The sequence below is a fragment of the Poecilia reticulata genome, chromosome 9 (assembly GCF_904066995.2).
Source record: "Poecilia reticulata chromosome 9, P_reticulata-male-v2, whole genome shotgun sequence".
In the NCBI taxonomy this organism is placed as follows: Eukaryota; Metazoa; Chordata; class Actinopteri; order Cyprinodontiformes; family Poeciliidae; genus Poecilia; species Poecilia reticulata.
Window position 1 is genome coordinate 1,101,551 of NC_088838.1, and position 25,208 is coordinate 1,126,758.

General features: G+C 40.0%; 2 protein-coding genes and 2 long non-coding RNA genes across 7 annotated transcripts; 1 reads left to right on the forward strand and 3 right to left on the reverse strand.

The window, feature by feature from the left end:
* Window positions 1-2,118: 2,118 nt before the first annotated feature.
* LOC145552959 (uncharacterized) lies at window positions 2,119-5,355 on the reverse strand. 2 transcript variants are annotated; one of them, XR_014089103.1, is made up of 3 exons: window positions 4,996-5,355; window positions 3,987-4,124; window positions 2,119-3,895 (listed from the first exon to the last, which is right to left on the reverse strand). It is a non-coding gene; the product is annotated as an uncharacterized LOC145552959 (long non-coding RNA). The 2 variants fall into 2 exon arrangements; XR_014089102.1 differs by having other exon boundaries at window positions 4,744-5,355.
* Window positions 5,356-5,747: 392 nt separating this feature from the next.
* Window positions 5,748-7,955, forward strand: ankrd34bb (ankyrin repeat domain 34Bb). The gene is given in 3 exon segments (XM_081611135.1): window positions 5,748-5,762; window positions 6,667-7,214; window positions 7,216-7,955. Coding segments are annotated over 3 exon segments (981 nt in total). The 3' UTR covers window positions 7,634-7,955.
* Window positions 7,956-11,084: 3,129 nt separating this feature from the next.
* fam151b (family with sequence similarity 151 member B) lies at window positions 11,085-23,652 on the reverse strand. Of its 3 annotated transcripts, XM_008419289.3 has the most exons (6): window positions 23,365-23,640; window positions 23,163-23,288; window positions 21,935-22,094; window positions 21,627-21,844; window positions 12,440-12,575; window positions 11,085-12,222 (listed from the first exon to the last, which is right to left on the reverse strand). In XM_008419289.3, the coding sequence occupies exons 1-6, from the start codon at window positions 23,525-23,527 to the stop codon at window positions 12,081-12,083; spliced, it is 945 nt and encodes a 314-aa protein (XP_008417511.1). In that variant the 5' UTR covers window positions 23,528-23,640; the 3' UTR covers window positions 11,085-12,080. The 3 variants fall into 3 exon arrangements, with proteins under 3 accessions (XP_008417511.1, XP_081467303.1, XP_081467304.1); XM_081611177.1 differs by lacking the exon at window positions 11,085-12,222 and having other exon boundaries at window positions 12,436-12,575; window positions 23,365-23,648; XM_081611178.1 differs by lacking the exons at window positions 11,085-12,222; window positions 12,440-12,575 and adding an exon at window positions 12,582-12,801 and having other exon boundaries at window positions 23,365-23,652.
* LOC145552974 (uncharacterized) lies at window positions 18,234-21,620 on the reverse strand. Its single transcript, XR_014089128.1, has 2 exons — window positions 20,013-21,620; window positions 18,234-19,536 (listed from the first exon to the last, which is right to left on the reverse strand). It is a non-coding gene; the product is annotated as an uncharacterized LOC145552974 (long non-coding RNA).
* Window positions 23,653-25,208: the final 1,556 nt, after the last annotated feature.

Genomic DNA, 25,208 nt, shown 5'->3' on the forward strand with positions numbered 1-25,208 from the left:
AGGAGAAGCGGGACATAAAACGGAGCGACGAACTAGATGTGAGTTATGGCATAAAAACAGAGAATCCGACGCTGAACAGTGAAAAAAATTAGGCGGCGTAGCAGGTGATGAGATTACTGATGGTCAATAAACGATAAAATAAATGTAGCAACAGGAAAGAAACTAAAGTGGACATAGCAATAAACCAAGAGAGGATAATACTAATCAAATTAAACTAAATAGAAATGAATGAAGAACAAAATGCAAGAATAATCTAAAAAACAAAAGTAAATACAGAGGAATAAACTGTATGGCAAGACCTTTAGAGCAATAATTAATACAGAGGACAGAATGGCAAAAACAGACACTATTTCCAGATAAAAGGTAAAATAATATTGTTGAAGTGTCATGGGTTTGTTGAGACCACATCTAGTACTGAGAATAAATATATCTTACAGACCATAACAGTAAATAACTTAAATAACTTTATAGCTATTTTTGGGGTGGGAGGGATCAGGGTTAATTTTATGACAAAATTGTTGATGGGAACATAATGGCACAAAGAATTGTATGAGCCCATTAGAAGCGATCTTTTCACTTAAGCTCACAACTGTTTCCTTGCAAGACACATCCCCTTGTGTGGCATGTTCACAGCTAAAGGAAGGTGGAAAGTGTTTTTAATTTTTTGCTTGAGAGAGACTAAAATCACAATGTGCCATCTCTCAATCATAGGTGGGGACAAGCATGGCGACATTCCTTGCAAAGTTTAATCTGCACAGCCGTTCCTCCTCTGCGTTGGAGAAAAGAAGAGTACTGAATACTGATACTGAGAAGAGAAGAGTTCTGAATGCTGATTCAGAAGTTTTACATCATCCTGGATCAGAAGCCCATTTCTTGTATGGCACAGACTGCAGTGGCTACCTTCGATGAACTGTTTAAGGCACACTTTGTGTTTGCTGTGTCCTACGATGCAGCCCTCGTCAACTTCTACACATTCATCCAAACAACAGCTTATGGGATTGATGTGGCAACAACAAAGGAGAGCCCCAGAGTCAAGGAAATCCGAGTGAGAATTAACACTTAAATATACCAACATGTTACATTTGTAAGGTTCAGAACAGAAATTCTTCAAATCTTTTTCAGCATTTGAAATTTAGTCATTCTTTGTATTGCATTTGAAATGTGGGGAACATAGTTCATCTGTTTTTTACACATTCTGGGTTCAAGTAGCACTTGATGAAAGCACATGGAGACACTATTGCCATTGATTCTCTTTATGTGAACAATGATGATTGTGTTGAGACCGATGATCATCTGAATGCTTTCAGAATAGATAATGTGGTTGATGTGTTTGCTGTTTTGTGTCTCTGATCTGATATATCATCAGACTTATGACAGGAAGTTTTCAGCTGATGATGATAAAAGAACATATATTGTGTCCCACTGATGTTTTGTATGAGCTGTGCATTGAAGGTCTGTAATATTGAAATGGGTTTAATAAAAGTTAAACTTTCCATTTCTGTGTATTGTTTTGAATATTTATTTGGAAAAATATGACAAATCCTGTGGAATTTTTTTTTTTTAACACCAAACATAATGTGGTGTTAAAAAGGTAAATATTTGATCTTGTTGGGTCAATTATTTACCTTTTTAACACCACATTATGTTTTGTAATCAACACTACACTGGTGTTACTTTTAACATTATATTTTAATGTTAAAATAACATTATATTTTAACATTAAAATATAATGTTAACACTAACACCGTTGTAATGTGTTTAACACTAACACCGTTGTAATGTGTTAAAATATTACGTGTTATAATATTAATATATTATATTTTAACACATTACAACGGTGTTAGTGTTAAAATATAATGTTAAAAGTAACACCAGTGTAGTGTCACATAAGCTAATGCTTATCTAAGCTAATGCTTATCTAAGCATTAGCTTTTTATCTAAGCTCATGCTTAGATAAAAACTAATGCTTAGTTTGTCAACTCTGCTATTGACAGCAAATAGCATTATATGAATTATATGAAAATAATTCTAACAGAATAAATTATTTTTATTTCATTACATAAGCTACATTAATACACTTATACTTCAGATAGAGATATTTAAAAATACACAAAAAAATGAAAGAATAAAACATTTATTTATTATACTGGGAACACCGGTCACAGGCAGGGCTTCAGTCTGCTGGTCACACTGGGAGAACTCCAATGACTTCTGAGACGTCCTGGTACACAGGTTAAAGCCATGGATAAAAGAGAAATGATCCAAAAGTGTAATAGAAACTACATATATGTTTCCTTCACATTCAGAAAAAGACATTTTCAGCATGTTGGGCTCTGACTCGTAGCATCTTTATAGCTAAATACCAACATGGAGAAGCTGAGCTGGAAACAGACTGAAGACCAGCAGCTCCAGCTCTGATCCTGACTGATCTTAACTCACAAAATCTTGTTTTGTTTTTAATTAACTTCTCCTCTAACAGCGGTTTCTCATCAGCTCTCTCTCATTACAAAACAGTATAAAAACGTTAGCTGCTACGCTAACAATCAGCGGTTACTTCGGGCCAATTTATCTACATAGGAAATTTTTTCCGGTTGTTTAGAAGCAAATTTCTGGCTGCAAAGTCAAGTAATTCTGATCTTTCATCCTTACCAGGGGAAGGTAATGAGAAGGAATCCAGATTGTTTTGTAAAATGGTTGGAACAGGTCCACATAGCACAGAACTTAAGGAGCTCCGATCGCCCTGCTGCCACATAGAAGATGGCGGACACTTTTACGTACGACTCAGCGCTCCATGAGGGGTCTGCGTATTGATGTCTATGATAAAACAGGTGAGTTTTGCTGAAGTAATTAAAGACACAAGTTCAAATCCATGCTGAGAGTGGAACTCCTTCAATCAGGGCTCCTACGCAGCACTAATTGGCTAAGCAATGTAACATGATCCTCTGCAGCAAGTGATGGCAAAGCGGGGCGTCATCACGAGTTTACACAAGTCTTTACCTCCGCGGCAGAGGCTCCGCCGAACCCCTGAGACCGACTCATCGAACCCCTGGGGTTCGATCAAACCCAGGTTAAGAACCACTGGCTTAGAGTATTTTAATAATATTTAAATTGTATTAAAGCACAATTTAAAGTGTACTAAGTGTACTTTCACGTACTTTTTTGGAACAAAACTGACTGTTGTCATGAAGTGCAATTTGGTAAATAATGACATTTTTAATAAGAATTTGCTTTAAAAGTTGGATTAAAAGTCCATTAAAAGCGCCAACTTTACATTTAACTGTCATCATTTACAAAATAATGAAAAATTGGGACTGTTAATGGACTTCTAATCCAACTTTTAAAGCAAATTCTTATTAAAAGTCTCGTTATTTATCGAATGACACTTCATGACACATGTTGGTATGTTCCCAACAGGTGTTATGACATGTTTACCATGTTTATCATGTCAGTCTTTTTCACAACCCATCAAATAAAGTGTTACCCACATTTTTCAAGAGTACATTGCCAATATACTATCACAGAATTGTACAAATTGTAAATACATTCAAAGTTTACAGACAACATGTTTATGAAAATTAGCACAATAAAACAATAGGTACACTTTAGAGGAAATGTGAAAAATGTTTCACCAAGGACTACTCTTTTGATACAATGTCACAGTATTCCAGTATTACTGCAGACAAGTTGACATTTCTCCTTCCTAAGAACAGTGTGAATCAGCAGAACATTCTCATTCACTGCACTTTACAGAAACCTACAAAAAAATACAATAGAGCAATTAAATAGAGAAAGAGTAAAGAAAAATGGACTTGCTATGTATGTGACATCATCAGAACTGATGATGATTGAGACCGGATGCCTGGGGTGGAAAAACATTTCTGGGTTTCTTCTTTGCCTGTTTATGTTAGAAGTAGAAAAAATAGTCATCAATATAATAAAATCAGTTAATGATGGCAATAAGTGTGGACTTAAGGGAGACAAACTACCTTAAAATCTTTTCATCAATGATCTGAACACACTGATCCTTGCAGAGTGGTGAGGGGGGCTGGTGGTGCCCATCTCCAGCAGTCATTAGATGAGAGGCAGGGTTCACCCTGGACAGGTCACCAGTCCATCACAGGGCCCTGAAAGCCAACAACAAATAACATGGATAAAAGAGACATGGTAGATTCACAAGGGGAAAAAATTCTGTCCAATTATTTTCAAATTAAATCATGTTTATTAAGCACTTATTGTTGGTTACACACCAGTTTTTGCTGTTGTTAAAAATGTGGCCAGCTGCTCAGTAAAAACAATAAAAGACTTCCACCATGAAGAGAATGTGGAGGTTCATTCTCAGAACTATTTGGTGATCTGGTGGAGCCAGAGCCTCTTCTGAGACAGGAAAGTCTTTAGATTTTCTAATACCTGATCCCTGGCTTCCTCTTTCATCGTAATTTGCTTAGACTACAAAAATATGGTGAAGATAAAAAATGATGAACGAATTATAACAGCCTCACAATATCAAAGTCTCTTTGGCATACTGAGCTTAATTAAAACCAGTTTATGAAGAAAACTATTACGTCGCAACAAACAGAGCCTCCATGCAGTTACAACATGAAGCTGAATGATTGTTATAGTAATAATCATAAGTTACCATAAAATTAATAAAATGATTTTCTGAAACCAACATAAGTTTGTTTATATCTGCAATGCACTGTTTATAATTAAACGAAGACAATTAGCATTTCCAAGCAAACTTACTACCAGCTAGCAACACGTTAGCAGGGTTCGTCCCTTAGGGCTCTTTAAGTGATCCACATTTATTTTCCCTCTGGTCCAGTTGTGTCGTTTAACTCGGACTAGGACGTCACCAGCTTGAATTATCTTTATTTTTAAGGTAATATTATGAGAGTAAAATGCCAACTTTGAAAAGCGTTTCTTCTCCTCCCCGGCTTCAATGCTGTCCTTTATGGCACTTTAAAAAAAAACAAAAAAAACGAAAGAGTGCATTACCGCCACCATCTGGCCTGGAGTGTGAACTGGAGTTAATGCCGTTGTTGCGTTTTCTTGTTCAGTACTGATATTCATAATTAACTAACTTATTTTCGTTAGATAGCTCTGTTCGTTATATTGCTAACGTTCAGGTTATAACTTCTTCTCTGGGTTAGAACAGTGCTGCCTACACACAAAAACTCACTCTCATTGCCCCCAGTGGACAACAGCAGTACAACATGCACATAAACAGAAAGTGACAGGATACAGAACTTGCAGCTGTACCTTTCAAAGTAAATTAGAAAACATGAACACATAACACAAAATAACTCAAAGACAAGTTCAGATGAAAACATATTCTAACAGCCGTTCACTAATTGATCTCACATCATACATCTGAAAATAGATTGGGTAAAGACATCTTCCGTGTTTTAGTTAAAAAACTGAAAACAACAAACTAAATGTGCGCTCTAACAAATAGAACAAATGTATCCAAATCAAATAACTGTTTTTATTGAAACTAAAGTGTTGTTGTGTTTGTATTAAAAAAATAAATAGTTACTGACTTCAGAGTGTGGCCATGGATTTGGCCATCACACTGTAAAATAAAAAGTGATAGAAGCACAAATGGGAAGTGCAGAAGCCACTACTGTTTCAAATCGATGTAGGAATACAAAGAGTTGGTCACTTTAAGGTAAAAACAAGAAGTAGCTTCCAGTCCAGGGGGGCCACAGCTGACTCTGTGGGCAGGCAACGCCCTCCAATGCCTGCCCATGCCGCTGGGCCCTGTATGCTATTATCAGTGCACCAAATGGTGACGTTTATGTTTGAGTTGTACATTGTCCCTTTTTAAATAATGTTCATAAAAAAAAAAAAAACAGATTGTTTCTTGTTTTGTCATTTTTATAGGAGCTGAATCGTTCACGCCTTTCACCAAACAAGAAACTTCTGCATAAAGGGTTGCTGCAATTAATGAATCAACGGAAGTGGTTATGGATGGTAGTTTCCTGCTCAAAGCAGTCTACCATAGTCGACTGCGTCTGACTCGGCTGCTCTTAGAAGGAGGTGCTTATATAAATAAGAGTAATGAATATGGAGACACCCCCCTTATGGTAGCTTGTAAGACACAACACACAAATCCACAAAGTGTACCTAAGCCTAAGATGGTTCGGTAAGTTGTCTGGAAACTCTTCAATTTCTCAAATGTTTGAATGTTTGTTGACAAACATTTGTTCCCCAAAGGTATCTTCTAGAAAATGGTGCTGAGCCAAACATTCAAGACAAGACGGGGAAAACGGCTTTGATGCATTCGTGCCTTGAACAAGCTGACCCTGATGTTCTATCCCTTCTGCTGGACAGTGGAGCTGATCAAACTCTGGAAGATCATGTGGGACTATCAGCATTAGTTTATGCAGTGAATTCAGGAAACAGAAAAATTCTTAGTGTGCTTCTGGGTGCTTGTAAAGCAAAGGGGAAGGAGATTATCATTATCACTACCAGCAAAATGGCTTCTGAACCTCAACGTCCCACCCTCTTCTCTTTCGGAATGTCTCTTATACTTCAGTATGTAGTTGTAGATCTCCATGAGTCCCAGACTGAAACTCTTCCACATGGTTCCTCGGCTACTCCTTCTCTCCAAACCTGCTGCTCTCTTCTTGGTCCCATACTGATTATGAAACAGTGTTTTCATAGTCAGTGGTTGGCTCTTCAGCCCAACCACTGAGTCCTATATATATTCCTGACTTGGATAAACAACTTTATCCTTACAATGTACACACTGAACAGAGATCTAAGAGTCCCTCCTTGCTGCTCCAACAAAATCAAGCCTGTTCTTTGATAGAGGAACCAGCGGAAAATACTCTTGAGGAAAAGTCAGATTAAAAGCTCTTGGCATACAAAGAAGACCTCCAACTAAACAGTTGGAGGCACCACAGCACTGATGTTAAAGATGGAACAGGGTTCCCAAAGTCTCTAGACCACATATCAGGAAATGAGAATGCTGAGAGAAGACGGAGAAGCCTTGGCAGAAAGATGTCATATGATAGTTCTTTGCATGCCTTATCACACCCAAACCTGCATCAGGATAGCCTCCCTTTTTCCAGTGAATCCAGTGCAGTGGATGAAGATTCATCTGACTGTCTTAGGCAGCTGAATATCTCCAGTCTACAAAATGTAGTGAACCGCAGGAACATTGGGATGGATCACTGCAATTCCGACTCACAGTTGCTGCAAGTTGGCAGTTGTGGAAAAAATTCTCAAAAGTGGTGGAGGAGCTGCATCAGAAAGGCACAAACCGATGAACAGCAGACATTTTACTTTGTCTGAAACTAAGGATTCTTTGGAGAGTTTTGTTCCAAGGCGAGGTGCTGCTGGTCTCGAGAGAAGAGGCTCCAGAGCCCTATTTCTGGATCATATTGCCTACACTCGCCCTGGGTTCCTTCCTCCTTTGAATCCTCGTGCTCCTATTCCAGATATTGGGGCTAGCCCTAGCTTTTCCTCCAGTTCTAGTGTGGGGAATGGTGTTCTGACAGGGTCAAAGTCTGTTTTGCCCAGTGTACCTGCTTGTCCTCAGGATCTAAAAATTAAAAAAATGTTGTGGAGACACCACTCGATGCAAAGCGAACAAATAAAACAGCTTGTTGACCCCAGACAGTGCTAAAGGCATTAAAATCTCCACAACAAATTAGATTTCTTCCTAGATTTTTAAACATTTCCTCCATTTGATCTAAATTAAGTTTTTTACAGGGATTATAAAAATTTAGTATCCTAATATTTTCTTTGTTAACCCAGATTTCCACAGATATCCATTCTAAAGATGATCCTTTATCTACAAACCTATACTGAATTCCTTGCATAACAAATATTACACAACCTCCTCCACTTTCTTGCTCCCTATGCCTTCTAATGCCATCATATCCCGATATCACAAAGTCTAGTTCTGGTTTAAGCCATGTTTCCTGAACACAAATAATATCTGGTTTAATTTCTAAACAGTTTATATATCCTTTAAATTCTTGACCATTTGCTATTAGACTTCTTGCATTCCATTGCAAGATAATCATTACAGTCTTCCTCCACCTTGTTTTCCATCCATTTCAAGCCTTTTATTTATTAGTTCCCAAGATAAATCCTTCACGGCTAAAAAATTTTCTGCACCTTTCACTATAATTTAAATTTTTTCTGTTTTACTTGATCAGTGCAGTTGATTACATATGCCATGAATAATATTAATTTATCCATTGTGATTTCCATTCCTGACTTTGAAATTTGGCTGGGCTCAGCACTTGTACTAGACATTACCTGTTGATTTTTCTGAACCGCTCTTTTCTCTTGGACACTTTTTGCTGCCTCTGCATAAGTGATGTTTTAATTGTTCTCAGCTGTTGAATTTCTGCTGCCTTTTTCCTTACCTCACAACCTCCATATGCTGCATTATGCTGACCACCACAGTTACAGCATTTCATTTGTACATCCATTCCACATTCATTATGTCGATGATCTCCTCCACATTTGGCACATCTTTGCTTCCCTTTACATATTGCTGCGATATGACCATATCTTTGGCATTTAAAACAGCGCAAAGGGGGAGGGACATATGGTCTCACAGAAAAACTCATGAATCCAATTTTAACCTTATCAGGAAGGACTTCACCTTGAAACTCCAGAAGAAATGATAGGTTCTCTATTTTTTCTCCATTCACATGCTTTAACAATCTTTTCCATCTCTGTACTTCTCCCCCCTGTATATTCTTTTTGAGTCTTTCTAAATCTTCCTCCAGCGGAATAACACACTGTGATACTCTATTTTCTCCAACTATTAGTTTCTCACTAACTACTTTTTTGCAAATGTTGTCAATCTGCATGGATTTATTCTTTTGTTCTTCAGATTTGCATTTTATCAACATGTTTCCATCTCGTAATGTTTTAACAAACTCCACCTCCCCTAGTTTCTTTTTTATCTCTCTTGAAACTTGTATCGGACTTATGTTAATGTTCATATCTTCCTTCTTAAATTTAAGAATTACCTTAAATTCTTCGTTGGTTACTTTCTTCCTGACCACTTCTGTTTTCTTCATGTGAGCTGCACTCTTCCAAACTTCGTTTACTATTCTGGCTACCAATTTCTCTATCCTCTTTCAAGACCTTGTCCTTACCTCTACCTCTTCCTACCGGAGTCCAGTCGTCAAAATCCATATCATCATACTCACCACCCCCATCTGCCTTAGTTGTCATCCTAATCCAGTCATAAACCAGTTTATGGCAACTGCCAAAATTTGCTTCCTTTCCGCCGTCTCAACTCGAAAGGCCGTCCTCTCTTCCTGACCAACCTAGAATCGTGGATCCGGAATAGAACTCGTCTCGGGCCGTTCTCCAGGACGGATCTTCAGTCAAGCGCTCCAAGCAGGAAGGAACCATTTAACGCAGATAGGGGGGTTCAGGGCCCCTAGAATCGTCATCACTTTTCACCCCTTTACCGCGCCCCTGGTCATACCAGCTTGGGTTTGTGGTACAAAATTTGTACTAAAGTCCCAGATTAAGAAATTTCCAACAAACAATCTTTGAAAATACAATATACACAAAAATAGATAATTAAATAAAAATAAATAAATTAATAATTAAGTGATTTAAATTATGTATACACATACGTGTGTGTGTGTGTGTGTGTGTGTGTGTGTGTGTGTGTGTGTGTGTGTGTGTAACTGTGGAGAAACTGCATTTGGTGCAGGTTGAGTTCAGCAGTCTGACGGCTGAAGGGAAGAAAGTGTTCCTCAGCCTGGTGGTTTTGCTCTGGATGCTCCTCAGCCTCCTGCCTGAGGGGAGCGGATGGAGTCTTTGTGCAGGATGGATGGAGTCCTTCATGCTGAGGAGCGACCTCCTCCTGCATCGTGCTGTATACAGATTCGAGGTGGAGGAAAGGCTGCTTCCCACAGTCCTCAGTGCAGCCTTGACCACCCTCTGCAGAGCCATCCTCTTAGCAGCAGTGCAGTTGCCATGCCACACGGTGATGCAGGTGCAGAGAACACTCTCCACCACACAGCGATAAAAGCTCCTCAAGACTGAGTTCCCAAGTCCAGCTCTCTGCAGCTTCCTGAGGAAGTAGTCACTGGTGGGCTTTCCTGACCAGACAGGAGGTGATGGTACTCCAGGTGAGGTACTCCATATGAGAGCAGTTGTGGAGACCACCTCCACAACTGCTCCCCGATGTACAGGGGCTGAAGAGGATTCTTGTCCCTTCTGAAATCCACCACCATCTCCTTGGTCTTCTTTACGCTGATGCAGAGGTTATTTTCTCTGCACCAGGTGTTCCACCGCTTCTCTGTATTTGGACTCATCAGTGTTCGTGATGCGTCCCACTACTGCTGTGTCGTCTGCAAACTTCACTATATGACAGTGTGAGTGCCTTGCCGAGCAGTCGTGTCATCAGAGTGAAAAGGAGGTGGCTTGGTGCGCAGCCCTGCAGGGAGCCAGTGCTGAGGGTGATGGAGGAGGAGACGGTGTTGTGGATCCTGACAATCTGAGGTCTGTTGGTCAGGAAGTCCAGAATCCAGTTCCCCAATGTGGAACTCAGTCCAAGAGGAGAGCTTCTGCACCAGGGATGATGGTGTTGAAAGCCGAGGAGAAATCCAGGAAGAGCAGACAGGAGTTCATGGGTGAGGGCTGTGTGGATCACCGATGAAATGGCGTCAGCAGCGGGGGATCTTTGTGATGGGGGTCCACAGTGACGTCGATGGAGTTCTTGATTTAGTTCATGACTAGCCTCTCAAAACACTTCATGACGACTGATGTTAAAGCTACAGGCCGGTAGTCATTCAGGCTCGTCACTGTGGAGCACTTGGGGACAGGATGATGGTGGCGGTCTTTAAACAGGTGGGCAGAGAAGACAGCGAAAATGAGGTGTTGAAGATGTCTACCAACACCTCAGACATCTGATATGCACAGCCCCTCATATGCATTACACCTCATTACACAAGTATATGAGGAGAGCATACTACCAAGTGAGAATAATGTATATTGTAGTTCTACATAAGGTACCTGGAGATCTTTATTTCCAACAGGCTGAAAAATGCAATAAAATTATATTTCATTACTGAAAGTAATCAAAAACGATCTCAAAATGAGAAAAACTACCACCATTTATTTCATGAGTGTCTGCAATTAAAATAGTTACTCTAAAATAAACCACATTTTATCCATGATCCCAGGTAATGTACTTCAAAGTTTGACAGAAGCATGTCAAGACTTTAAGGGACATTCAAATCTTCAAGCACAAGTTTTAAAAAAGTACAGTAGTCTTTTTATCTTGCAATAACATATGTGGACAAACCATCCATGTTAACAGAAGACACAAACCAGATAAATCTTTCAGCATCATTCAAAAATTCAAATGAGAATATATGCTCTCAGAAAAACATTATCTTCTCTGGTGACCTTCACATTCTGGCAGCCAGGCTCACTATGAGAAGGTTTGTTCAGCCAGATAAACTGACACTATTCAAAAAAGTTTTATTCACAAAAATAAAAAAAGTTTTACATAAACACTTTTACAGATGTCATCCATATTAGTAAAGTTTATTTGTACAGTACGTTTCAGCAACAGGAATTTCAAAGTGCATTACATGATAAAACATGACACAACGTTAACTGTAATGTGAATTTTACCCAACTCAGAACAAAAGAAAAAAAGAAAATACTGAGCAGATGTAGTGGGTGGGTTAGTGCTTACGAAAAACTTCAGCTTAGAATAAGATAAGAGCATCTTCATATCAATTATGGGAATGCAACCAGAATGAGCAGCAATAGTTCTTCCTCTGTGCTCTGGAAAACCTTTTCATTTTTAAATTTTAATGAAAAACACCCAGTTTTACCCCCAGGATCACACAACACCTTTTCCAGAGCAAAAAGGATTTGCTATGAAAAAAGACCGACAGATGTCCCTGTGCAACTAGTTTAATAATGCTTCTTTCTACAACAATCTAATGTTTTAGATTGCCCTTCAACACTACAGTGTTGTCCGTAATTTTTATTTCATATAATGTGAGCAATCTGTACAGAGCAGCAGGCAGTCTTGTTGTGAGGTTTAGGAAACGGCAGTTGGGCATCTTCAGTCATGACATCACCAAGAGTTCTGCTGTTTGAGAGTTCGGCAGGTCATAATAGATTCTGCTCACATCAAAACTTTTTCTGTATAGCTTTAAGTCCTGCGGAGCAAATTCATCATGTTGGCCTGTCCACACTGTGAGCGTGTACCTGTGCAGGAAAGACGGGTCTTAGCAACATCAGGTGAAGAGTAGCTGGCAAAGAATGAAGATGTTTAAGAAATTTTGTCGGACAAACTTCAGCCACTTTTTCTCCAACTCCTCAGAGCAGAACTCCAGCCTCTGGTTTCAGGCAGACAGCGACAGGTGTACCGGCCAGACTAACCACCAGCTTACCATGTTCTTTGTGTGTGTGTGTGTGTAGTCACCTGTCTGACTGTTGCAGCAGCCATGATAGCTGGGAGAAGGACAGAGCCAGCAGCGCAGCACGAACCGGGAAGGTGACAGGATGTTTCAGATCTCTGCTCTTCTCCTCCATGGCATGCACCATGTCCCAGCTGTAACCTGGACAATCCCAGGACAAACAACACCTTCTGATCTCCTGGCCAGACAGCTAATTGTGTTTCTAACATCTAATCAAAGCCATAATGAATGTTAAGCACACTAATGAAACAACAATTTAATGGATTTTCTACTTAACTAAGCTGTCATAACATCAACATGGCCTGCATGTTTTCCTGGAGTTTGTAATCCTCATTCTTTCCCTGTTAAATGTTGACCAGATCTCTTCCTTCAAGACAGAGAAAATAGTCTGCCAGTCAGGAAAAGATGGAAACATTTTGGAATAATGAACTACAGTGGGGAGAACAAATATTTGATACACTGTTCATTTTTCAGGTTTTCCCACTTGCACAGCATGTAGAAGACTGTAATTTTTATCATAGGTACTCTTCAACTGTGAGTGATGGAATCTAAAACAAAAATCCAGAAAAATACAATGTATGATTTTTAAATAATTAATTTCCATTTTATGTGAAATAAGTATTTGATCATCTACCAACCAGTAAGAATTTGGCTCTCACAGACATGTTGGTTCTTCTTTAAGAAGCCCTCCTGTTCTCCACTCATTACCTGTATTAACTGCACCTGTTTGAACTCGTTACCTGTATAAAAGACACCTGTCCGCACACTCAATCAATCAGACTCCAGCATCTCCACAATGCCCAAGACCAGAGAGCTGTAAGGACATCAGGGATAAAATTGTAGACCTGCACAAGGCTGGGATGGGCTACAGGACAATAGGCAAGCAGCTTGGTGAGAAGGCAACAACAGTTGGTGCAATTATTAGAAAATGGAAGAAATACAAAATAACGGAAAATCTCTCTCGGTCTGGGGCGCCATGCAAGATCTCACCTCGTGGAGCATCATTGATCTTGAGGAAGGTGAGGAATGAGCCCAGAACTACACAGCAGGACCTGGTCAATGACCTGAATAAAGCTGGGACCACAGTCTCAAAGAAAACAATCAGTAACTCTCTACGCCGTCAAGGATTAAAATCCTGCAGTGCACGCAAGGAGCCCTTCCTCAAGCCAATGCATGTCAAAGCCCGTCTGATGTTTGCAAATGACCATCTGAACGATCCAGAGGAGGAATGGGAGAAGATCATGTGGTCTGATGAGACAAAATAGAACTTTTTGGTTTAAACTCCACTCGTCATGTTTGGAGGAAGAGAATGATGAGTACAACCCCAAGAACACCATCCAACCGTGAAGCATGGCGGTGGAAACATCATTCTTTGGGGATGCTTTTCTGCAAAGGGTACAGGACGACTGCACCAATTGTGGGAAGGATGATGGGCCTGTATCGTGAGATTTGGGCAACACCTCCTTCCTCAGTAAGAGCACTGAAGATGAGTCGTGGCTGGGTCTTCCAGCATGATAACGACCCAAAACACACAGCCAGGGCAACTAAAGAGTGGCTCCATAGGAAACATCTTAAGGTCCTGGAGTGGCTCTAGCCAGTCTCCAGACCTGAATCCAATAGAAAATCTTTGGAGGGAGCTTAAAGTCCGTGTGGCCCAGCGACAGCCCCGAAACCTGAAGGCTCTGGAGGAGATCTGTATGGAGGAGTGGGCCAAAATCCCTGCTGCAGTGTGTGCAAACCTGGTCAAGAACTACAGGAAACGTCTGATTTCTGTAATTGCAAACAAAGGTTTCTGTACCAAATATTAAGTTTCTTTTTTCTGGTGTATCAAATACTTATTTCACACAGTAAAATGGAAATTAATTATTTAAAAATCATTTTTCTGGATTTTTGTTTTAGATTCCATCACTCACAGTTGAAGAGTACCTATGATAAAAATTACAGTCATCTACAAGCTTTGCAAGTGGGAAAACCTGAAAAATCAACAGTGTATCAAATACTTGTTCTCCCCACTGTACATCAGACAGTTAAATCCAAATTTCAATCAGGTGCCAGTACAGGCCTTAAACTTGCTGTACAATGGGACAATAAACATTGTGGTATCTCTGATATCAGCTCAAATATCTCCTCCTTGTAGCTTTGCTAATCTAGTTTAAACAAAGCTTCCATTTAGTTTCTGTTAATAAAAAGGTGGTTGAACTCATCTTAACAGTTACTTCCTGACAACAGTGTACCCATCATACTTCTGTTTCAAACCTCTTTCAATTTCCTGGCTTAAGCTTCTCTTTCAGTGTTTAGTTTTATAATATCCTTAACAAATCTGTACTTTATTAGATTAAATGCAGATAATTTAAATCACAGGCTGTGATAACATCTTCATTTCACAAAAGTCATGATAAAAAAAGCAGAATTTTAATACCATGAAGATCATCTTAACAAAACCCAGTTGGGTCCAGTTTAAAATCCAGAACCAAACAGATGTGGAAGGCGCAAAAGCCATAAAATGACATTTTTAGAATGAGTGTGTTTATCTGTATCATTCTGTTGCCACAATGAATAGGAATCAATAAGATAATTTAGATATAGCGACTATAAAATTTTATGTTTTGCTACAGTTTCATGTTGTTTCTTGGTAGCACTCATTTAAAGTTCACCATGACTGCTTTCATTTTCACTTATAGTAATGTCTTTTTTTCCCCTTCACATCTACAGTGTTCATTTATCTTATGGTTTCTATTTATAATAAGGAAAGTCCACCAGAACACCAAACTCAGCACAGTAGAAAACTGTTTTTACCTTCTTATAGGCAGTGATGGCAGAGTTACTTTGAAAAAGTAACTTTAATCGGATTACTGATTACTCCTTGAAAAAGTAACTTAGATTACTGACTACTTGATTTGGAAAGTAACTGAGTTACATTAAAAGTATCTTTTTTTAGTTATTTTCAGCAGCTGGTGACAACGCTCTGCCACCTGTGAAAATTACTTTGAGCTTTGCCAAAACTTAATTGCAAGCTATTTTAGAGTAGTAAAATCAACAATGTATTTCCACTTATAAGGTTGAACTGAAGAGGAGATTGTTTAATGGTGATGACACTACAAAAAAAGTTTGTAACTTGTGTGTTCCACTGTTGTCTGGAAAACTATAGGATTTTAAAGCCTCCACCCCTCGTGCCCCAGCCTCCAGGTTCTGCGTTACGACCCTGCGTTTGTTGTCGGAGCACAGTGCACAGAGCTCCTGCTGCCGCTCCACAACTCAGATATCCTTCTCCACAGATTTGTGACACTTATCTTAATATTAATTAGCATAATGGTGTTTAGTTGCACAACTTTATGGACACGTCCATTAGTGGCTGTTTTTATGTTTATTGCGCTGTTCATATTACCATATTTTCCGGACTATAAGGCGCACTCTCAATTATGGCGTACATTTCTGTATTTAACCCATACATAAACCGCACCCAATTATAAGACGTATGCTAAAACATACAGTCAACAAAAAACAAGGTAATGGAAAATTACTTTGAGCAGTAAGTTTAGTTGAACTTTATTCGACTATGTAACAATACACTCACGTTATTTTTTTATTCTTCTTCCACAAATTCATCAAAGTCATCCGTTTCTGTATCTGAATTGAACAGCTGGGCAATTTCGCCACCAAACATGCCAGGTTTCCTCTCATCATTGTCGGAGTCTGATTCGTTGCCAAGTGGCTGTTCAGCAATGTTGCCGGCTTTCGTGAAAGCTCGGACAACAGTTAAGACAGATAAATTAGCCCAGACATCCACAATCCATTCACATATGGTGGCGTAACTCGCCCGGTGCTGCCTCCCCGTCTTAGTAAACATGTGTTAGAAGTCTGTCATCCATCACCCCCAAGCCGCTCGCAACTTCTTTTTGAACGCCCTTTTTACACCAATGTCCAGTGGTTGGAGTTCTTCTGTTAATCTTCCCGGAATGACGGCTAGCTCTGAATTAGTTTGCTTCACTAGGGTTAGGGTTTGCTTCACCTACGTCCAATGCGTTAGTGGACGTCAGTTACTTTGTAACACATTATTGCATTGGCGTAACTTCCCGAAGGACTGATGTGGACATGTCCCCACCAATATTTCCTTCTCCTTTTTTTCTTTATGTACCTGCAGCTATGTGAGGACAGTAACTCAGCAGCAGCTGCGCGCAGTCTGTAAAACGTAAATGGCAAGTCCGCTCATGTCCCGTGTCACAGCTGTGATCTAGTGGATTGGACATCGAGACCTGCAGTGTGCCACGTGCACTATTGTTTTACATTGAATCAGGAATATCAGGGGGGGAGAAATGACACAATCAAGCAAAGAATCTGAAAAAGGGACGAATTGTTTTGATATTAATTGTCAACACTATGACAGCAAGATAACAAGGTCCAAGGGGATCACAATTCACCGGTCAGTAAAAAGTTTTAATTAAAATATCAATAAAGTGGTTAGATATGCTAGCTTAACTTTTATCACTTTAACATGTACTCTTGCTGCGCAGCTCGGAATATTTCGTTTCAATTAACATAGCGGTTCTCAACGTGGGCGGTACCGCCTCCCGGGGGGCGTTCAGAGGACGGCAGGGGGCGCTGGTGGAAATTTTTGCAAAAGGGGGGTCTGCGATTCCTTTTGGGGGCGTTTGGTCAAAGGTAAACTTTACACCTTATATGCACAACAATACCAGTTTAGACTTTGAGCAACTTGGTAAAACTGTAATGTGTAACATTAAATCATGCTTGGCTGCAACTGTATTGATGGCAGCTCTTCTTCTATTCAGTGTTTGTAGCTTCTTGGCGCAGCTCCGTTCTCCTGCTACTAGCTGTGATTCACTTTGTCTGGTATGTTTGTACATATGTTTAGGCAGTTCTGTGATCATGTCAAAACAGCAACTTATATCAAAAAGTGTTTTACTTCCGTTTGAAAGCTGACCGCTTCCATGGAAGGACAACAGAAAATCGCTCTTATGTAATTACTAAAATCATGATACCCTCACTTTGTATCCCTTTGAAAAATGAACTCATTTAAATAAAGAAATCCCTCCACGGGTGATACCACAATAGAGAGCATTCATTTTATAGCGTTAACACGGTGCTGTAAGTGGTCCGGTATGAAACGGGGGTGATGGAACAACACAGCACTTTTAAATTTCAATAATCAAAATACCGAAATTGTTTCCGTTGTTTTAAAAGGTTTATGTCAGTCTGCCTTTTCTCCATTGATATGCTTCCCGACCGCCCTGTATGGAGTAAGATTTGTTTCACAATTATTCATTCAAAAAAGAAATCATGTCAAACAAAAAAACTAGTATTCAATCAAAAAAAAAAAAATTCAAACAAAAATAATCTTAAAAACTTTTCAATCATAAAATTTATTTTTTACAAAACAAAAGTGTTTTTAAAGTTATATTAGAATGGGGAATTAAGAGAACACCAATTTAATTTAATATAACACAGCAAAAGGCATATTACATCTAATTCGGAATAAAACTAAGTCCAAGACACATACACACCAAATAATAAAAACACAGAAATTATGTGAATATCTTCCTTCGGCCTGTGACCTACCAGCTTAGTTTTACATTTTACATCTGGAAGAAAATATACTATACTTAAGAGTTACATTGCCTCCCCTCATCGACAACACTGATTATGTGCTTGGTAAATCATCTGCACAGTCACTTGACGTGTGGTGCAGATTAACGTGGACCTAATAACATTGGTGCAACGATCCACTGTTTTCCCATTTTAGCTTCAATGCTAGTTAATACACACACCCACACACACACGGAGGATTACGCAACAGTTTTTAATACATATTTTCTCCAGATACACTTGGTATTTTCCACGCTTAATGCAACTTGACAGAGGTTCGCTGGTTAACGAATTCAACATAAAGACTGGCGAATATTACACAAGCCTAGTTTATAAACTTTACCTAGTGCTAACATTAGCTAGCACAATATGCTACCGGGGATCGCAGCAGACAAAATATGTGACTGTAGTCATAAGTTGTGTAAGATTTCTTCTTTGAAACAGGGTGGACACTTTAGTAGCTGCTAAACGGTCTAATTTTGTGAAGATGTCCCGTCACCGAAGCCCTGCAGTTTGGGACAGAGTTCTGATATCTCCGGGAGTCATCCGCTTTAGGGGGCGTTTACACAACAACAATCCAACAAAAACGGAAGTTTTGTTCCGTTTTTGTTGGATCGTTTACACGAAAACGTTCTAATTATGATCTGTGTTTACACAGTAACGGTACACATTGAAAACGTGTAATGCTCTCGCTGCTCCTAGTTGGTGCTAGGTTCTTTGAAACTGAGTGCGCATGTGTTACAAAAAAGTTGTACTTGAAGACGTGGATTTGCGTTTCCCCATCAGGTACCGTTCTCCCATAGATTGGGAGAAAACATGCATTGTGTGCGTCTGATTAGGGCGCATGCAGTTGGAAAAAGTGGGATAACTTTGCTGAAACACCTTGTTTGAGCTTTCACGGTGTCTGTAGCGGCCCCGGACTGGAAGCTGTTTATTGTTTTTAACTTGGAATGGCCAACAGTCTGTTATTCCTATATCAATTTGATACAATAGGAGCTCCCGCACATCCCATGTCTGTGTCCTCCGTTATCTTTTTCAGCAGTTAAAACAGTTTAATCCGTTGCTAACAAGTCGTAACCTGTTTTTCCAAGCTGCTTTCAAATGCCACATGAAAGCTGAGACGCTCGCGCTGGGTTTACACCTGTGAGGCAGCAAAGGAGCTGCTGCTGCATAGGTGTGTGCTGGAATCATGGCAGCAAACCAGCAAAACGTAAATAACTTTGCACAGTTTTTTCCCCAAACTAACCGACTGAGTTGAGTAAAGCTGTTGGATGCAGGTAATGATAGCTGTAATATCAATACAGCACGTTAAGCTTGTTAACAAGTAGCTTGTACTGATGTTGTCTATGATGTTGTCTATGATGTTGTCTATGTTCAGCTACGTAGACTCATTTTGCCCCCCAAAATAAGTCGGTGCCCCCTGTTAAACTCGTCTGGAGCCAGGGCTGGTCCGTAGTTCTCTAGATAAGAGCGCTGAACAAGCAGCCGTGTATTTTGCCACCTGGGCGGAGCGGAGCGGTGAAGAGACGCTGAGGGAACCAAATCTGATGGGGAAACAGTAACACCAGCATTGTGAGTAGTTTCTTCTTCTTCTGTGGATTGTAGGAAGCAGCTATTTTTTGCGCAATACTATGCATGAGCTGGGGATTCTCTGGAAGAAAAGATCCGTTTTCTCCGTTTACACAACAACTTAAAACGGTACGTTTCAGAAACATCGCACTCTGGAACCAGTTTTCAATCAGAGAAAACATTCCGTGGTTTCGTGTAAATGCGCACTACAACCGCAACAAAACTTCCGTTTTCCCCCGAAATCGTTGTTGTGTAAACGGGGCCTTAGTCAGCGCTAACCAATCTTACATTGCTCGTCCGTAAGCCCCGCCCAGAATGTTCATGTAAGATTTGCAAGCAAATAAAGTTGTATAATCAAGAAAACGAGTTCAACTAAAACAGGAGCTTCAAAAAAAAATTAGACTGAACCAAAAAGCAGGAGTTTCAAATAAAAATTTGTGATTTCAATTAAAAAATAAAACTCTTTAAAAAAGATTTTGTTTTGTAAAAAATTATTTTTATGATTAAAACGTTACGATTTTTTTTTTTTGTTTGAATTATTTATTTTTTTTGGATTGAATAATTGTGAAACAAATCTAACTCCATAGCCCTGCACCTTAGCGGGTTAAAAAAAAAAACAACGCGCACATTGCGCAAAACTCTGAAACAGGAGAAGCGGGACATAAAACGGAGCGACGAACTAGATGTGAATTATGGCATAAAAACAGAGAATCTGACGCTGAACAGTGAAAAATCAACACATGATGTGAAACACATGATGATTAGGTGGAGCAACAGGTGAGTAAAGATTACTGATGGTGAGCGTGGAAAGAAACTAAAGTGGACATAGCAATAAAAGGAAACGCTGGCTGGCTGGCTGGAAAAAGGTTGAGAAACACTGAATTAACACGAAAATAAGGCGACCTACATTTTCTGACAGATAGGAGAGCAGGTGTTTAAATTTGCTAATTTAACCACCATGAGTGTTCCTTCGTAATGATCGCAAAATGAGAATTCAAAATCATAAACCTGCAACAAACAGAATGTTCTGCTTGGTGTTTTAACATACTTTTTTGCTTGGGAAATGTTTCTGTGGGGTTTTTTTTAAAGTTTTATTTCCTGATGCACTTGAACGTAATCTTTACTCTGCGCTCCCAGGGCTGTTTATTGGTTGCCATGGCAATAAACTCTGCGCGTGACATTTAAGCTGACCGACTGAGAGAAAAATAATACAACCACCCGTTTTTCTACATTTTTCCCCTGGACAAATTGCATCGTTTGTTCGTAGAACGTGGCGATATTCAGAGCAATCATCAAATAGAAATATTTCATAAAGCATAGAGGAGCCAAAGTTTGTTAAATGTTAAACCATGACTCCTACAACAACAATTAAGTAAAATGTAATTATTGGCCAATATAAAAGAGAAATTTGCTTTGCTCTCTTGTATCTTTACAGAACTGACAGAAACCCAACTATGTGTAGATTTACAAGCAGATAATATAAATAAATGTTTTCGCCTCTTTATTATTTGCTATATTAAAGCAAATATATTCAGCAAATACACACTCATTCTGTGAATTAGAATACTACCGAAAAGTTCCTTTGTAATTCCATCACCAAGTGAAAGACATTATATAGATTACTTATATTCCATTTTAACATGTTTACATTTCGCAGTATGTTTAATAGGTTATTTTTGAAAGTTACTATTAATCTGACAGGCCTGATCAGGTCATATATACTAATTTTAGCATTATTCTTAGCAGTAAAAAAGAAAAGGCCTTCCAGTAACTGGGTGCATGACCTCCCCCTCCCATCAACTTGCAACACAAAGTTACACCCTTGCGTTACTGACATCACTGCTCATAGGCAACACCTAAACAGAATCATGTTTGACCTTTAATAACCCTGTACCTGCCATACCTGATATGATTTCCATTTTCATACTGTCCCAGAAATATTGTATTGCATGATCAGAATGACCTTTCTTTTAGTTTGCATGTAAACACAGACAGAGACACACAGTGTCCTACTGACTTCACCTGGGTTATTAGTTCCCACAGTCCATCCTGTTGTCCAGCCAAGAGACAGCACAGTCTGAGCAGGAAGACCTGAGACAAGAGAGAGGAAAGCCTGGAAGTCCACAGGTGCAGTCCGTCCATTGGGTCCACTGAGGACGTCTGCATTGATCCACAGTGGACGGTCTGGCTCAGCCAGCAGGTCCTCCAGCAGAGCCAGGGATGGAGACACAGCCTCCAAGCTGGATGGAGGCAGTCCTCAGGATTAGCATCACACACATACACATGCACACGCACAATATTGAGGAGAACTCAAGGAAAACAGCTCTCACCTCTTAAAGTCCAGTTTTATTCCTTTGCTGTTCATTTTGACTTTCTCTAGCCACTCTTTCAGTGTGATGTCACTATCTGTGTCAGGTGGGTGAGCCATGATTGGCTCCATGGGATCATGAGCTCTCATGATGACATCAGCTTCAATCATATGAGAGGGACCTGAGGATACAATCATAGCCCACATCACTTCATCCATTATCACACTCGTCATGCTTATCCTTTCAGAGTCACCAGGGGGCTGGTGCCCATCTCCAGCTGACTCACACACTCCTAAGAAGAATTTAGAGAGACCAATTAATCTGACAGTCATGTTTTTGGGCTGTGGGAAGAAGCCAGAGTACCTGTAGAGAACCCACGCATGCACAGGGAGAACATACAAACTCCACACAGAAAGACTCATGTTGGCACTGTACCCTCAAACTGCTGCAAGGCAACAGTGCTACCAAGGCCACTGTGCAGCCCACAGAACTTCAGTTTGAACCTTTACCAATAATTGAATCAGGATTGCCTTTTATAGCCAATAAGAGAGATAGGTTTCCATCTCTAACGTGAGGTTATTAAGGTCATGGGTGTCTAGAAAACATAAAAACCTGGATGACTTTAACTTTCTGCTGTTAAACTTGGTGTAATCACTGGCCTGGCCTGTAGATCCAGGCCAGTGATTATAACATTCTCTCTTTCGATTAGTGATCAGAGAGAAAAGTCTTGTTTTCTTCCAGAACCAGTGACTGGGCTGTTTGTACATTCTCCCTGTCTCTTGACAGTCCCAGTAGTTCATGCTGGCCGGTGTTCTGTCAGATCAGCATACGTTGTCAGATAGTCATACGCTTAGCTCAGACATCCATACGCTGTCATTACCATATGATTTTATTTAATAAGCAACATAGAATCATGACACTATGTTATTAACAGTTATATAGCATCCTGATTTAGGGGTTAAGTAGGTTAATGAGTTTTACACGGGCGTGTGTTGTAGTTGACTGCAGCTGCAGCTAGACCCTGCTTTAAATACACGTTGAAACCACGACAACGCATGTATATCTATCTAGTTATCATATTATAAACAATTTATGGGTTATTTTCGTCATAACTTGTTGCGTATGCTGAACTGACAACTGCACTGACGGTCGGACTTCTTAATGCGCATACGCGGGCATGCGCACTCACTGCATGTGAGGCGCTACGAAGCTAAATTGTATTTGTGAATCGAGCATGATGTAGACGTACCGCTGAGAGCCTGAGCAAGCGCGTTCCTGCTGTTCACTGCGTGCGACCACTTGAGCTGGACAGCGTCGCTTCCTGTAAGCAGGCTGCGGCTCCTGAAGTACTGTAGTGTTTTGTCCCACATCGTTCCTGCAGAGATATCAACATTCTTCGTCAGTAAAGTGTCACTGCGCTGTTGATAGACTCATTGGAGACTGAAGAATACCTGTCTGAGGGCCCCTAGACTTCAACTGCTTCTCAGCTCTCTCACTGTTTGAATTATGCAACACACAAACCGCTAAACAGACGATTAAAAACAAAGACAAACCGAGAAGGTAAAAGAAAAACGAGATGTCAGTCTTTCTAGACCGTTTCCAAAATGAAGACATTAAGAGAAGAAGAAGAAGAAGAAGGAGAAGAAGAAGAAGTCACTTTCTTCTTTGCGGCTGTGTACACCCCGCTAGTGTAATACCGCCACCTTCTGTTATGTTTTGGCTTTATAGCAGCATGCACACACACCAAAAACACCCCCTCTGTCCCTACATATATGACACGCAGTGGCTCAAAAAGTGGGTATGCAGCGCATGCAACGCAGGGGCGCAGCACCAGAGGGGGCGTCAAAACCCCGTCTGGAGGGGGCGGCGCGCCGATTATGTTTTCCCTTACACTTCAGCGCGCCTTATGCCTCACCTAACGAGTTAAATGTAGCGCATTTTACCCTTCACTTATATTCTTCTCGGGGGCAAGGGGATGGGGTAGAGCGAGCGTATATTTACTACACTCCTTCCCCCTGACGTACTAATGTGTAGTTACGCCCCTGATGACACGTCACATAAAAAGTTCTCCTTTATTGTGCTAGGCTGCTGCAAGATAACTGACCAACCTTCCCCAGTCTTCTGCCTGTACTTTACAAAAGGTACATATCAAAAAAATTTAAATAAAAAAATGTTGGAAAAAAATCTATATTTGTGGCTGCTTTAACTTTTGAAAGTTAACATTACATATAGACTCATAAAGTTAGGATTAGCTTATATTTTTAACTTTTGTGACTATGGCTTGATGGGGATAATTTATTTTTCAGACATAGTGTCATTTTGATATGTCACCTTCAGTTGTTTAGTCAAAGAACGAAATTTGATTTTGTAATTTGACAACTTGAAATTGGGCTTCTGTCTCTTTAAGAAGCCCCTATTTTTCCGACACACCTTCAGCATCTCATCGCAATTGTGCTTCTCCATTATGCAGTTTCCGGCATTTCTTAGGAGCCCTGGACTGAGGCCACGTTTACACGGGACCGCTGTCTGAACACATTGCTTTTGGATGTAGATTAGACTAAACATTGAAGTGCCTGGATTATCCATCCATCCATCCATTTTCTTGCACCCTTTTTCCCTCAGTGGGGTCGGGAGGGGTGCTGGTGCCCATCTCCAGCCGTGCCTGGATTAATAAATACAAATCTCCAATGGCAACCATTCGGGGGTACCAAAATGCTTGCTCTCACAAATGCCACCTATTTCCACAAAGCTCCTCCTTGAAACTGCCATCTCCAACCAAGCTTCCGCCTCACAGAGCACCCCTCCCTATTGCCTTCACAGACTAGCAGCATCAGAAATTAGCAAGCACCTGGTGGATCTTCGAATATGCTGAACTCATCATATAAACTACTTCTCTGTGCAACACTTCTTACAATGGTTGTAAACGGAATAAAGAAACTAACTTTGTTGTGATGATGTGCTGAAGTTGGAGTGACATAAATAGTAAGGGCTTCTTAAAGCAGCAGTATTTAACTTTTACTACAAAAAAAATGTTTTTTACATTTTTGTTAAAACTATCAGTATGTTGTGACAGTATGATATGAGACAGATTATCTGTGAAGAAATGGAGCTCTTCTGCCTTCTCCCAATGGGCCTGCTTTTACTTACAGAAATACACAGTTCTGTCAGAAACAAGCAACCAGAGTCAGGAGGAGAGCCTTAGAGCTGTCAATCAGGTGATAAACAGTTTTTCTGGAGCAGTAAGTTGTGTCTCTGCCTGCCTCTCATGTAAGACAGTGCATACATGAGAGTTACT

Excerpts from the sequence above, each read along its gene's own strand:
- fam151b (XM_008419289.3), bottom strand. The coding sequence starts at position 23,527 with ATGTCTTCATTTTGGAAACGGTCTAGAAAGACTGACATCTCGTTTTTC. Across the intron at positions 23,289-23,364 it reads GTCTAGGGGCCCTCAGACAG|GAACGATGTGGGACAAAACA; the intron begins GTATTCTTCAGT and ends ATATCTCTGCAG. Across the intron at positions 22,095-23,162 it reads GCTTGCTCAGGCTCTCAGCG|GTCCCTCTCATATGATTGAA; the intron begins GTACGTCTACAT and ends TTGTATCCTCAG.